Source organism: Kwoniella bestiolae, chromosome 2 (genome assembly GCF_000512585.2).
Source record: "Kwoniella bestiolae CBS 10118 chromosome 2, complete sequence".
NCBI classification, from domain to species: Eukaryota; Fungi; Basidiomycota; class Tremellomycetes; order Tremellales; family Cryptococcaceae; genus Kwoniella; species Kwoniella bestiolae.
In genome coordinates, this window is record NC_089242.1 from 328,949 (window position 1) to 341,615 (window position 12,667).

Below are 12,667 nucleotides of genomic sequence, written 5' to 3' on the forward strand. Positions count from 1 at the left end.
TTGCGAGATCCGTCATATTGCATATTGATGAATACATTATACATGAGTGGGTGAATGTTGGTTGATGGTTGATGGCTGATGGCTGATGGCGCATCTCTATCAAGCATACGGTAACATCTTCTTTATCCTTCGTCCCTGCGATAGCAACCAGACGGAATATCAGCTGAGCCCTACGCGGCTGGTATGGAAATGGGTATGATGGGACCCCTTTGCGTCGATACCGGGTCAAAGTGAAAACCAATGTCAAAAGTCTCACTCACCTGGGTCTTGCTCACGTAAACAGACTTTGCTAACCGATTTATCCTGCCTGTTGAGAATGCAGTGTTCAGGTGCGATTTACCTGTCTGGGCCTGTGATGGTCGGGTAGATCAATTAGCCAATCACTGATATTTGAAAGGGGGTCTGGGTTAATGGAATTAAAGGGTAGCCAGTTATTTCCTCGATGGAGAGGGAGTAGCTTACTCGTTTGAACTGTGATGAAATGACAGGATGTTAGCAACGATCCCATGTGAATTATAAATCAGATGTATCCCCCATAACACCACCGAGCCTTAATCCGCTAACCCATGTGCCTGCACTACCTGCATTACATCCTACAATACCACCACCTTATACATGAAAGCAGAACATCGAATGCAGACTCAAACTCACCATCCCATTAGCATTAGCAAAAAACCTCTTCTTACTCCCCGAATGCGATTTCAACTTCTGCTTGACCGAACATATCGAGGATGTGGAGAATGACGAGCTGAGATTTATGGGAATAGGAATTCGGGATGGCCCGGCTAGGGAGGTGAGGGATGGTCGAAGGAATAGACGCGGGAGGAACGACATTGTGCTGTGTATTTGGAGTGTCTTGTCTCAGCTTGTAGATTTGGGTAGTGGTTCGTTTCGATGATTGATGATACTCTAGGTGATGTAAATGGTCGATTTGGTAGCTCGACGTTCATTTTGTCGTTGCCATTGAGACTCGACTTCGTTTTTCTCCAACTTCGATCAAGACCAGGTCCTTTGGGTTACGTAAAGCACTTCGTCCCGGTTTCTCTCTTACTTCTATGCATCTCCCATTTAAAGAAGGGTCTGGCTTGATCACGTGACTTCACGATGATTCCATTGTACGGGGATTCGATAACACCGTGATCTCTGCAATGTTTGTTACTGAACCTCCACTTTTACCAATCTTAGCGTGCATCCGTAAATGAGATCGCGTCACCCTTCGACAGACACACTCACACTCACATATATAAACTCCCCATTCTTTCCCAGATCTCTCTCTCCCTTCATCCATCAAATAACCAATCCAGCGAAACCAATCAACTCTATTCTGTAAGTCATACCTCAGCTCATCAAAGTAGTCAGACGTCCGAACTAGTAGCTGACAGACTCTACTCATCTCACAGCTCAACCCTACCCTATTTAAATTTATAATCAATCAACAATGTCCGGTCGAGGAAAAGGTGGTAAAGGTTTGGGTAAAGGTGGTGCCAAGCGACACCGAAAGGTTTTGAGAGATAACATCCAGTGGGTTTAGTCTCTTCTCTCTTCTCTCATCAACTAGCCTTCTTATAAAACTCATGGCATAGCTGACTTGCCTTGTTTTGTATAGAGGTATCACCAAACCCGCTATCAGACGACTCGCCAGACGAGGAGGTGTCAAGCGAATCTCCGGTCTCATCTACGAGGGTTAGTCTTTACTCTTCTCACACACCCCTGACCCTTCAGGTGCTGTATGAAACGAAAGACATTCACGCTAACCCACCCACCCACCCATAGAAACCCGAGGTGTACTCAAGATCTTCCTCGAAAACGTCATCCGTGATTCCGTAACCTACACCGAACACGCCAAGAGAAAGACCGTCACTTCCTTGGACGTCGTCTACGCCCTCAAGAGACAAGGTAGAACCTTGTACGGTTTCGGTGCTTAATCGCTTTCGTCAACACCCCTTTTATACTTCGTTTTTCGATATTTATCTTTAGTTGTGATGATCCTTCTTGGTTAGAGTTGACCAATCGAAGTGAAGTGAAGTAAACGATACATAGTATATAGTCTTGAGATGAGATGTATCCGTGTATCTGAGATTGTACTGCCACGTCGGCACTGTTTTGTCTGCTGTACGGATCTATTCCAAACACGTACGTCTTACGTCCATTGTCTCAGAGTTCATGTTCAATGCGATAGAACTGATTGGATCGGTTCATCACCGGATTTGCTGAATTTACTGAACATGCATGCATACCACTAAGCTCAGATGTTTCATCGCTTATCATCTCTGAACTACTGCCGAGCAACTGGTTCGGTGATATCGAAGATACAGTAGTTCTACATGACATCGTCTCTGTACCGCACAACATGTTGATACTTTTACTGCAGATCACCATCTCTTCAACAACTGGAATTGGAATACTTGCAAATCCACATCCTCATGAAAATCAAATATGCATATACATATGTAAAGTACCATCTTCCTACCAACCTCCTCTCCCCGTTCTACTGTGCCAAGCAACTATGACTATGATTTGGCCTCCTAATCATCCTCTTCTTTTGCCTCCTCCAGACTCATCGCAATGGCTCTAGCAATGGCAGCTTCGTCATCCTCATCTTCGTCCCCTTCCCCCTCTGCCATATCCACATCATCCCCTCTACTCAGGGCCATTGCCCTTCTCAATTCCTCATCCTCATCTTCCTCTTCTCCGGCTGTCTGAGGTTGAGATTGGTCCCCCGAGACCATAGGTATATCCTGGTCATTTGCGTTGGATAGAGGTTGGGTAAGGGCAGAGGGTAATAACGTTGCGGATCCACTAGCACTTGCCTGTGCTTCTCCTGCTGATGCTGGTGTTTCAGTGGATGTAGGCGGGTTGGCCCTCGCAGCTGCCTCTTGAGCTTCCTGTAATGACATCCTTATGGCCATGGCCAATTCTGGATCCATATTTGGGTCTATACCATCTTCTCCACCGAATTCACCTTCTCCTCCTGCTCCGCCTGAACCGCCCGCTGCACCTGCTTCGCCGTCGAATAAGATGGGGGAGGAGAGGATCACGTCGGACAGGAATCGGGGGCCGGGGGGAATTGAGACGAGGTGGCTGGGGTTGTATAGGAAGTTAGCATAAGTGAGGGTGGAGATGCAATTGAGGGGGAGATGAAAGGATCATTGTCTAAGGTCGATTTATGGAGATGAAGAGATTATTCTGAGAGGGAAAAAGAAAGGGAAGATACATTGCCCCACTTTTCATGAGAGCCATGATCCCAAATTGAATAAAATGAGACTGAGAGTCATACTCTGCGAAAAGACACCGGGTATAAAACAACTCACGACTCCTCCCCACCAACAGCCTCAATCAACGCCCCCAACTTCTCGTCGTTCTCCCTCCCCTCATCCCCAAAGGTAATCACATCGATCAACACATTATTCTTCCTCAGCTTCTTACCGAGCTTCACGAAGTTGTCCTTTGAATCTGCCTCTTGCGTCAGGGGAGAGCCGATGAATACTACAATCCTCTGTCTTTGGTTCTTGTTTTCACGGTGTTTGAGGGAGAGCTGCGCGATGGATATGGAGGTGGAGAGGGAGGATATGCCGGAGATGTTTACTTTGGAGAGGGAGGAGAGGAGCTTGCCGAGGTCGTTGGTGGGTGTTACCAGGAGGGAAGGGCTATCCATATCATCGTCGTCAGCATATTCATTGGGACAAGCTCTTGGTCTTCTTCTCTCTAAGGGATGGAATTGGACTCTTCTCAATGGGACTGGATTACGGGTATCGAGATCCCTGTCTTGAGGATGGACCACTTCCTGAGATTGTCGGATATACTATTCTCTTCCATCGCACAGTAAAATGGAAAGGGCTCAAGATGAGACCCACTCACGAGTTCCCGGCCATACTCATTAACCCTACCGCACTCTCAGGATTCGAATCTGTCTTGGCTGTGAATACGGTCTGCACAGCTTCCGCCTGAGCTTGGAATCGGGTAGGGGGGTAGTCTCCATTTCTATGTGAACAGCAGACAGAATAAGTATGATCATATATTAGACATTCCGATCTGGGTACTTCAACAACATACCTCATATACTCGCTATTGTCGAGTCTGCAGTTGAGATCAGTGATCAGCTTTGGACATTGGTGAGGACAGTGATTGCACGTACATGAGCATACATGATTCCAATGGCATTTTGGTGGTCCTTCTTTGTTACTTGTAGCTTATTGTCTGTGAAGTATCAGAATTGGAGGTCTATATGGTATCGATCAATTGCTGAATGATGATACTATTCTATCTCTCCATCCTGCTTGAATTCGAATTCTAACGTCACTGACATCTCGGACGACGCGTGAGCACTTGGACCGGTAACCAGAGGACAAGGTGCCACGTCATAATGCCGATCTCCTATTGTATTATAATTCCGACAGTAGTTGAGTTCAGGGATTAAGCCATGGGCGTCATGCTCATTCACCTCATTCACCTCCAACGCACTCACTCACTCTCGCACTGCACCGCACCACCACCACACCGTACCATACCATCTCCCCATCCTCATCCTCATCCTCACTCTCTTGTTCATCCACCTATCTCATCGTTATCATCATAATCATTAATAACGATTAACTTGACGATCCTTCATCCCTTCTCTTCTTCACTAGACTCTTAACCTAACATCGCGTGAGTGTTTTCTTCTTTGCTTGGAGTGTGAGACGTGGAGGGCATGGAGGGAGGGACAAATAGCCCGAGGCGTCATCGTCTTATCACAACAACGATCTACCTCCAAACACCACAGTCACAATCCTCCCGTCAAAACACTACCTCGCGGAGTGCTATGCTACTACTGCGGCATCCTCTCACTCCCTCAATGCCCCCCTCATGCCTCCTACGCGTCGCTATCTTGCGCCTGGGCAGATTATCTCAACCAGCGATGGTTCGATTCTTCCTCTGGGCGCAGGCGAGGCGATGCCGTCCTCATCATCTTCACATCTCTGTATTCATCGTACCATCTCCCCGACGGGCTTGGCGATAAGTGCAGTACTGCGGACAGCACTGTCGATCGCACAAACTCGTCGGGGCAGATGGACTGGATGAGAGGGCAGATGCGGTGCTGGCATTGTATCTTTACCTCTTATATGACTACGATCATTGGATGACTGTATTTCTTATCTGTACCAACAAAGCTGACTTTCAATCTCTTCAATTCGCAGTAAATAGACTATCAACATGTGAGTTTTACATCGAACGCCTCCTCGGACAATGGACTGACGTGTATGATGTACGCAGGGAGGACGAAGTCGCTGCCTTGGTCATTGACAATGGTTCCGGTATGTGCAAAGCCGGTTTCGCCGGTGACGATGCTCCCCGAGCTGTTTTCCCGTGAGTACGAGATAGTTGGAGACGATGAGACACAATGCTGATCAATGCAAATCCAGTTCCATCGTCGGTCGACCTAGACACCAAGGTGTAATGGTTGGTATGGGTCAAAAGGACTCTTACGTTGGGTGAGTGCGATGTCTACCACAATTGTAGCCGTATTATACGGGTTCGTAAACTGACTCACGTGCAATACCCAGTGACGAAGCCCAATCCAAGAGAGGTATCCTTACCCTCAAATACCCCATTGAACACGGTATCGTTACCAACTGGGATGACATGGAGAAGATCTGGCACCACACCTTTTACAACGAACTCCGAGTTGCCCCCGAAGAACACCCAGTCTTGCTTACCGAAGCTCCTCTTAACCCCAAGCAAAACAGAGAAAAGATGACTCAAATCATGTTCGAAACCTTCAACGCTCCTGCCTTCTACGTATCCATTCAGGCCGTGCTTTCCCTTTACGCTTCCGGTCGAACCACTGGTATCGTGTTGGATTCAGGTGATGGTGTTACCCACACTGTACCAATTTACGAAGGTTTCTCTTTGCCTCACGCTATTCTCCGATTGGACTTGGCCGGTAGAGATTTGACCGACTACCTCGTCAAGATCCTCATGGAACGAGGTTACCCATTCACCACCTCTGCCGAACGAGAAATTGTAAGAGATATCAAGGAGAAGCTCTGTTACGTTGCTCTTGACTTTGAACAAGAACTTCAAACTGCCGCTCAATCTTCTCAACTCGAGAAATCTTACGAACTCCCAGATGGACAAGTCATCACCATCGGTAACGAGCGATTCAGATGTCCCGAAGCCCTCTTCCAACCTTCGTTCCTTGGTTTGGAATCTGCTGGTATCCACGAGACCACTTACAACTCCATCATGAAGTGTGACTTGGATATCAGAAAGGATCTCTACGGTAACATCGTCATGTCTGGTGGTACCACCATGTACAACGGTATTGGTGAGTGACGATTCTTTGAGCCTTCCGTGGTGTTGAGAGGTAGCTGACCTTGTGTATTGACGTTCTATAGCCGACCGAATGCAAAAGGAAATCACTGCTCTTGCTCCTTCATCCATGAAGGTCAAGATCGTCTCTCCTCCTGAGCGAAAATACTCTGGTGAGTGATGAAAACATAGCCATCTCCCATTTATCACCTAACAGTAGACTAATGCTATATAAATCCATAGTCTGGATCGGTGGTTCCATTCTCGCCTCCCTCTCCACTTTCCAACAAATGTGGATCGCAAAGTCCGAGTACGACGAATCTGGACCTTCGATCGTTCACCGAAAATGTTTCTAAGCGGGTTAACAAGATGTGGAATGAGAAGATTGTTTGGATTGGGGTGGGTCTTTTCTTTTCTTCTAAGCCATTTACGTTGAGCAGGATAGTAATACTAATGGTCATTGTAAATTATCAGTCGCTCATGGAAATTGTATTATCGGAAAGAATCCTTGAGAAACCCATATGCAAATATATCCAAACAGTCTTTTCTCGTTGCTTTTAACATATAAATTCTATTCTACCCTTTCTACGCTCTGTTCCAATATCCCTACTTCTTCTTTTCGATCGACAGAATTTTATATGTGAATGAAAAATGAATTTTGATGCCGAATAGTGTTGGTGTTGGTGTTGTTGTCGGTGTCAGTGTCAGTGTCAGAGTTGATCTGTCTTTGTGCATAATTGATTGTCTTACCGTCGTTGAGGTGTGAAGTACCATTGGTACTATGAGCGGGCAGGTCGATGAGCGAATGCTGTGATGTGTAAGCGATGAACAACAACTGGAGAATCAACATATGCCCTGAAAGGGGGAGCGGGGCTGCCACATGCTTCTGGTATCTGCCACTATTCTAATGTTCTTATTGGTTATATACTCTAGATGCTACATGCGGTAAATACAATCAGAAGATACAACCGAAGTCAGGTTACTCACAACAACTGTGAGATAAGGAAATAACAGAATATATCCAAGTTGATCTTTGAGATTCCTTCCTTTACAAACCTATCTTGTTGTTCTACAAGCGTCAACTGCACAAACTCCACTCGACTCCACTCCAAGATGGGCTTCACACAATCCGTCGTATTGGGCTCATGCTCCTTCCTTTTGGGTATGGTATTCGTCTGTCAAGTGGTGAGTGTACTCTGTCGAACAAGATACGACGAGGCGTTACAGGACGTGGGGAGCAGGATGATGGATAATGGATAGGTGGATAGGATGCTAGCTCCCTATAGGACAAGGACAGGGGAGGGAGAAGAAAGACGATATAAGGACACAGAGCTAATTTATAATGTTTGTTGTGTCAGGTCGACATCCCATTACTCTACATGCCAGTAACGGACCAAGCTATCGAGAATGCCTATACGTTCTATGGGATATGGTGGGAATCCCCCGGGGCAGTCAAGGTGGGTTGTGTGATAGCACATCCAATCGTCAAGTCTGACTTCTACATACTCCATACTCCTGAATGATTGAGAGATTTCCCATCCCATCGCAAAGCTGACTTGAGATTGTGGTTTATCGTTCCTCTCAGGCGCTCTTCCACGTTGCCCTGGGATTACCTCTCATAGCGTTACTTGTGAAATTACATAAATGGAATGAGAGCGCCATGTTCTTCGATGGATCTTCGATCGGTAAGTCTATGAGTCTACGTCGAACTGCTCGTACTCGGTGTCTTGGTCCCCAAACGAATGAATGCTGATATCGGTTCTTCTTTCTACTACCCTAGCAATGCACTTGGCGTGTATCATCCTCTACTTGACTGTGCACATCCAATCTCTCAGGACATTCCGTGAGTTTAGTTGATCCCCCCCCCGTGTCTTCTTCCCATTGCCCAAATACCGCCAATCGGTCAAACCACAAACTCATGAGGCTCATGCAATTCACGTATAGTCCCCGAATCAACCACCCTAACCACCTACTCGATCCTCCCCACTCCTCCCCCACGTGAGATCCTACCAACCGAATCCGAGAAAGTCGAGGCCGTGAGAGTCCTCTCAGCTGCGAACGCGCTGGTTGGACTGTTGACGCTGGGGGTGATCGGCATGCAGGTTGGTCAGGAGTACGCCAGGAGACAGGAGGAGAAGGAGCAGAGGGAGATTGATAGGAAGATTGCTGTGCAGACGGAAGGTAAGAAGGATCAGTAAGCAAGGATGGGGATGGGGATGGTCTAAGTCTACGTCCAGTTCCAAGCAATCGTACGAAGATTATTTTTCAACATCAAAGTATCCTTGGCCAAGACCACTACACGTTCTTAGTCCCATCTATATCTATATTATACATCACTTCTACTAATATGAAGGTATGCGATCATTTGAATTTTGACCATTGACTTCATTATGGTTTACTAAAATAAATCGCAATGACAAGATAGGCTTGACACAAAGACACAATGCTATCTCCTCATTCCGGATTAGAAGAGTCAACAGAGCTCAAAGCAAAGTATCGCCCTAATCCTTCGATCGCTCTAGGCTTCAAAGATACAGTGCACCTCGTACAGTACATCCATTTATACACAAATTTAATACATCTCATCCTTCCATACCCCATCATCTCAACCTCATAGATTCTATAACGAGTATATGAACACCTCAAGTAAAGAGAAAAGAATGTTAACGTGCCGTGCCAAAACATATATACAATAACCTGAATCTATCTATGTACAAGAAACAACAATGCCTCGATTGGGTTGAAAGAATGACTTGAGGTGAGAAATCGTAAAGAGAATGATCATGAACCATGCGTAAAAACCAATAAGTAATAAGAAGAAATCATCTTGAAAATCGTATCGTATAATCATCGTAATGTTGGATCGTAGAGATTCGTAATAGGAAACGAGGATATGAACATGCAATCGAACACGACTGAGTAACCGAGAAGGAAGGAAGAAATTGTCGGATGTAGGTATACGCTTTGCCTCTGCGATGACCAAACGGCAGATATCAGCTTCTGAGGTATTCACATCTCACGTCGACTCACATTTAGCCTCAGCAGGACTACTACTACCCATCTTAGCCAATTGACTCCACATCTCCGTAATCCTAGGAGGAGTCAACATCGATCTTTTGGCGTTCGCCGTCAACCTCTTGGGAGTCGATGACTTGATATTGCTTTGCTCGACCTTCCTGGATGGTGTGGAGGGTACAGGTGGTGTGGAGACCAGAGTGACAGTCTTAGGATCGAGGTACTGCGTTTGACTGACATTCTTTCGGACCGGTAGGAAGCTTCTCTTTGGTAGATGAGCTTTAGGAGGGGAGGTTAATCCCGTCAAAGCTGTAATGGCAGTTTCGCTTGGAGGTAGTAATGCGACAGAAGGGGGAGGAGGTGTATTAGAAGGCATGTCGACTGGTGGAGAAGGTGATGAAGGTGAGATAACTCTTCTTCGGAGTTTATTGGTTATTCTAGTCTTCGGGGTGGAAGGTGGTCTTTCCTCTGGATCAGGTTCACCATCGACCATCATTCGTTCTTCCTTGCCTGCGATATCACTACCGAGAGGAGAAGATGAAGGGACGGGCGAGCTTTCCCGACTTGGTGGTGGAGAGGAAATACCATTTCTAGCAAGTGGTGATCCAGTAGGAGATCTTCTCTTAGGTGGTCGATGATCCTGGTCTGAAGAGCTGATGGAGCTCATAGATGCACTTGAAGATGATCTAGATAACGTAGGTGCGGGTACCGCCAAAGTAACTCGAGGTGGAGACGACTTGAACGAAGGTATGGATGATCGGCCAGCAGCTCGTTTTGTTCCTCGCATCGAGCCAGATGAAGGTGGAACGATCACCTCAGGTTCAGGTGTCGATTGAGTCTCCATGATGGGATCACTGGCAGGGTCGGATTTGTCCATCGAGGCATCGTCCGTGATGATTGGTGGACTTGCCGGCTCAAGGATGACGGCCAACTCTTCTTTTCCTGGTGAGGAGGTGGTATGTTGACTGTTTTGTAGGTTGAGTCGAGCAGGTGATTTTCGAGGTTGACCAGCGGCATCTCCACCTTTGTGTATCACCTTGACAGTGGGTGTGCTGGATCGCGTGGGAGTCTTGCGCTCGGAAAGCTTAACAGCTGCTTCTTGCAAGATAATATTTTGTGCACTTTCGGCATCTTGTAAAGCATGAGATGATGTTGGAAGTAGATTCGTAAGCTCGGTAGGAGGAGTCGCAAGTGGGTTGACGGGTTCTTTGGCAGCTGCCTCAGCGGCGAGTTCTCGCAGAAGTTGATCTCGAGCAGCCTAATAATCTGTGATCAGCTACCTCTTCCGCGTTGAAAAAAACTTAGCTCACCCATCCAGACCATTTCATCTGGTTGATCAACATATAATGCTGCTGAGGTCCAACGACCATACCAGGTCTTACGATTCGCATGAACCCTATCACTTCCTGAGCAGAGAACTGGTATTTGTAGATGAGATACGCTAAGTCCGGGTCTATTAGCTTGAACTGGCTGGATGCCTGAGATTGTCAGCTCACCTCCTATCAAAACCCCTGTTCTACCTAGACCAGCCTTGCAGTGCACAGCAACTTTTTGACCCTTTACTTCTATAGTATGTTCCGCCAATCTAATGAATTCTCTAACAATCTCGTCCGAAGGGTTCGATCCATCGTCGAAGTACATCTCGACGTGGTCCATCCCGAGATCAAGGAAATGACGACGGTCGTATCTGTAGACGGGAATGATTGAGGGTGAGAGAATGAAAAGAGAAGAGAAAAGAAACATCAACGATATTTAGCATTTCCTCTGGAATCCATATCGGATGGTGAGTACCACTCACAGTTCATCGTTCAACCTAACCACCAGCCCGACTTGCTCCTTTTCAAACACCTCCATTACGCATCTCATCGCATTCGAGGTGATCCTCGCCTTCTCGACGGTTTTCACAGTAGTTCTAACCGTTCCTCGAGGAGTCGAAGTGGTTTTCGTAGATGACCTGATAGCTTTCAACCATCTTTCCTCCATCGGCGAAGCGAACGGTATGAATGGTCCGAGGACGTTGAGATCGCCATTTCTATGCAAGCAGAGATATCAGCTTTTCCCTGGACATTCTATGCATATGAGGGAGGTGTTGAAAGCTGAACCATACTCACTCGACCTGCTCGTATTTCTGATAAGACTCTTGATCGAAATTCGCCAGATCTAACAGACCATTATGCATCGCTTTGTCCACCCCGTATAAGATATCCTGTGTAGGTTGCATCGACGGATAGAAGGAATCGATGAAAAGGAAGAAGGGATATTCATTGGTCAGCTTGGTCTCCGCTAATGTGCTTTGACGAGTACAACAAAACTAACCTGTATGGACAACCCATAATCCATCGGCCCATTCCCAGCATCTCTGAACGGCATAATCTCCAACGGTGCTATAGGTCGAAAAGCATTCCAAGGAGGTTGTCGACCTACTATCAGCTACGTACAAATATCACATCAGCTAGTGTTCTCCATTCTGTTGATGGAACGATTGAGAGGGCAGGATAGCTTACAAAGTAAAGAGCAACAATCAAGGTCATACATGATTTCTTCTCCGGTTCAGTAGTGGTATACATGCAGATAGGTTTCTTCTTCGCTTCTGTGCGCTATGACCGTATCGGAATCGAGCCTCAGCCTCAACCTCATACCGACAGATACAATGGGATAATATGCTGAAAAGATCTGGCTCACCTCCAACCTATCATGTATCCTTATACAGGCCTGAAACGTAAACGCCAAATTCAACGGTCCATGGTCTTTTGAGAATGGGGTGTAGTGCATTTCTTCGTCCACTGTGCGGTATAAGCCATGAGCGTGATGGGAAGAAGGGAAAAAAGTCAGCTTTCACCATTCTCACCTGTTCGACGAGGTCCATGAAGCTGACAAACTCGAACCCAACTCACGCGAAAAGAGCAATACACTCCTTCCCGTCTCAGGATGAGCATAAGGATACCTCCCATGAGCTTGGACTTGTTTCTCGGTCAGGGAGGTGAATATGAATCGGTCGTTGAAGATGGCTACGGGGTTGGGGAAAGGTCGAGTAGGTGAGGAGGATGATGAAGGGTGGGGAGGTGACATCTTGGTGCTTCGTCTCTACTCTGCTGATGACTAAATACGGGTAGAAGGGGGATAACGGTAGAAGGTAGGAGGGAGGAAGGAAGCAGGTTGAGTGATTTTGCGTTGATGGGTGGAGGTATCCCGACTATCAATCACCTCATGAAGAGAAAGGTGAAGAGGGGTTTAGGTGACCTTGATTGAGTTTGAAGATGGCGAGAGCAGAGAAGAGGAGAAGAAGAATGATGATGATGTGTCGGTATGTGAAGTAATGAGAAGAGAAGAGAGAAGGAAGGAAAGAAGGATCAATAGTCAG

General features: G+C 46.6%; 6 protein-coding genes across 6 annotated transcripts; 3 read left to right on the forward strand and 3 right to left on the reverse strand.

The window, feature by feature from the left end:
* Positions 1-99: 99 nt before the first annotated feature.
* Positions 100-834, reverse strand: I302_103263 (ribosomal protein L35; the record flags this gene model as incomplete). Its single annotated transcript, XM_065869641.1, has 3 exons — positions 100-135; positions 261-350; positions 652-834. The coding sequence occupies 3 exons, from the start codon at positions 832-834 to the stop codon at positions 100-102; spliced, it is 309 nt and encodes a 102-aa protein (XP_065725713.1).
* Positions 835-1,438: 604 nt separating this feature from the next.
* Positions 1,439-1,925, forward strand: I302_103264 (histone H4; the record flags this gene model as incomplete). Its single annotated transcript, XM_019188636.1, has 3 exons — positions 1,439-1,521; positions 1,607-1,683; positions 1,774-1,925. 3 exons carry the CDS (start codon positions 1,439-1,441, stop codon positions 1,923-1,925), a joined length of 312 nt encoding a protein of 103 aa, XP_019048198.1.
* Positions 1,926-2,525: 600 nt separating this feature from the next.
* On the reverse strand, positions 2,526-4,161 carry I302_103265 (uncharacterized protein; the record flags this gene model as incomplete). Its single annotated transcript, XM_019188637.1, has 5 exons — positions 2,526-3,081; positions 3,312-3,647; positions 3,859-3,981; positions 4,054-4,077; positions 4,136-4,161. The coding sequence occupies 5 exons, from the start codon at positions 4,159-4,161 to the stop codon at positions 2,526-2,528; spliced, it is 1,065 nt and encodes a 354-aa protein (XP_019048199.1).
* A 1,135-nt stretch (positions 4,162-5,296) lies between these two features.
* On the forward strand, positions 5,297-6,647 carry I302_103266 (actin; the record flags this gene model as incomplete). Its single annotated transcript, XM_019188638.2, has 5 exons — positions 5,297-5,346; positions 5,403-5,471; positions 5,544-6,307; positions 6,378-6,464; positions 6,535-6,647. The coding sequence occupies 5 exons, from the start codon at positions 5,297-5,299 to the stop codon at positions 6,645-6,647; spliced, it is 1,083 nt and encodes a 360-aa protein (XP_019048200.2).
* A 757-nt stretch (positions 6,648-7,404) lies between these two features.
* Positions 7,405-8,489, forward strand: I302_103267 (uncharacterized protein; the record flags this gene model as incomplete). Its single annotated transcript, XM_019188639.2, has 5 exons — positions 7,405-7,476; positions 7,650-7,748; positions 7,877-7,976; positions 8,072-8,134; positions 8,236-8,489. The coding sequence occupies 5 exons, from the start codon at positions 7,405-7,407 to the stop codon at positions 8,487-8,489; spliced, it is 588 nt and encodes a 195-aa protein (XP_019048201.2).
* An 818-nt stretch (positions 8,490-9,307) lies between these two features.
* Positions 9,308-12,375, reverse strand: I302_103268 (uncharacterized protein; the record flags this gene model as incomplete). The annotated part of the gene is made up of 9 exons (XM_019188640.1): positions 9,308-10,564; positions 10,617-10,747; positions 10,803-10,993; positions 11,105-11,338; positions 11,418-11,512; positions 11,623-11,736; positions 11,811-11,903; positions 11,989-12,089; positions 12,201-12,375. The coding sequence occupies 9 exons, from the start codon at positions 12,373-12,375 to the stop codon at positions 9,308-9,310; spliced, it is 2,391 nt and encodes a 796-aa protein (XP_019048202.1).
* Positions 12,376-12,667: the final 292 nt, after the last annotated feature.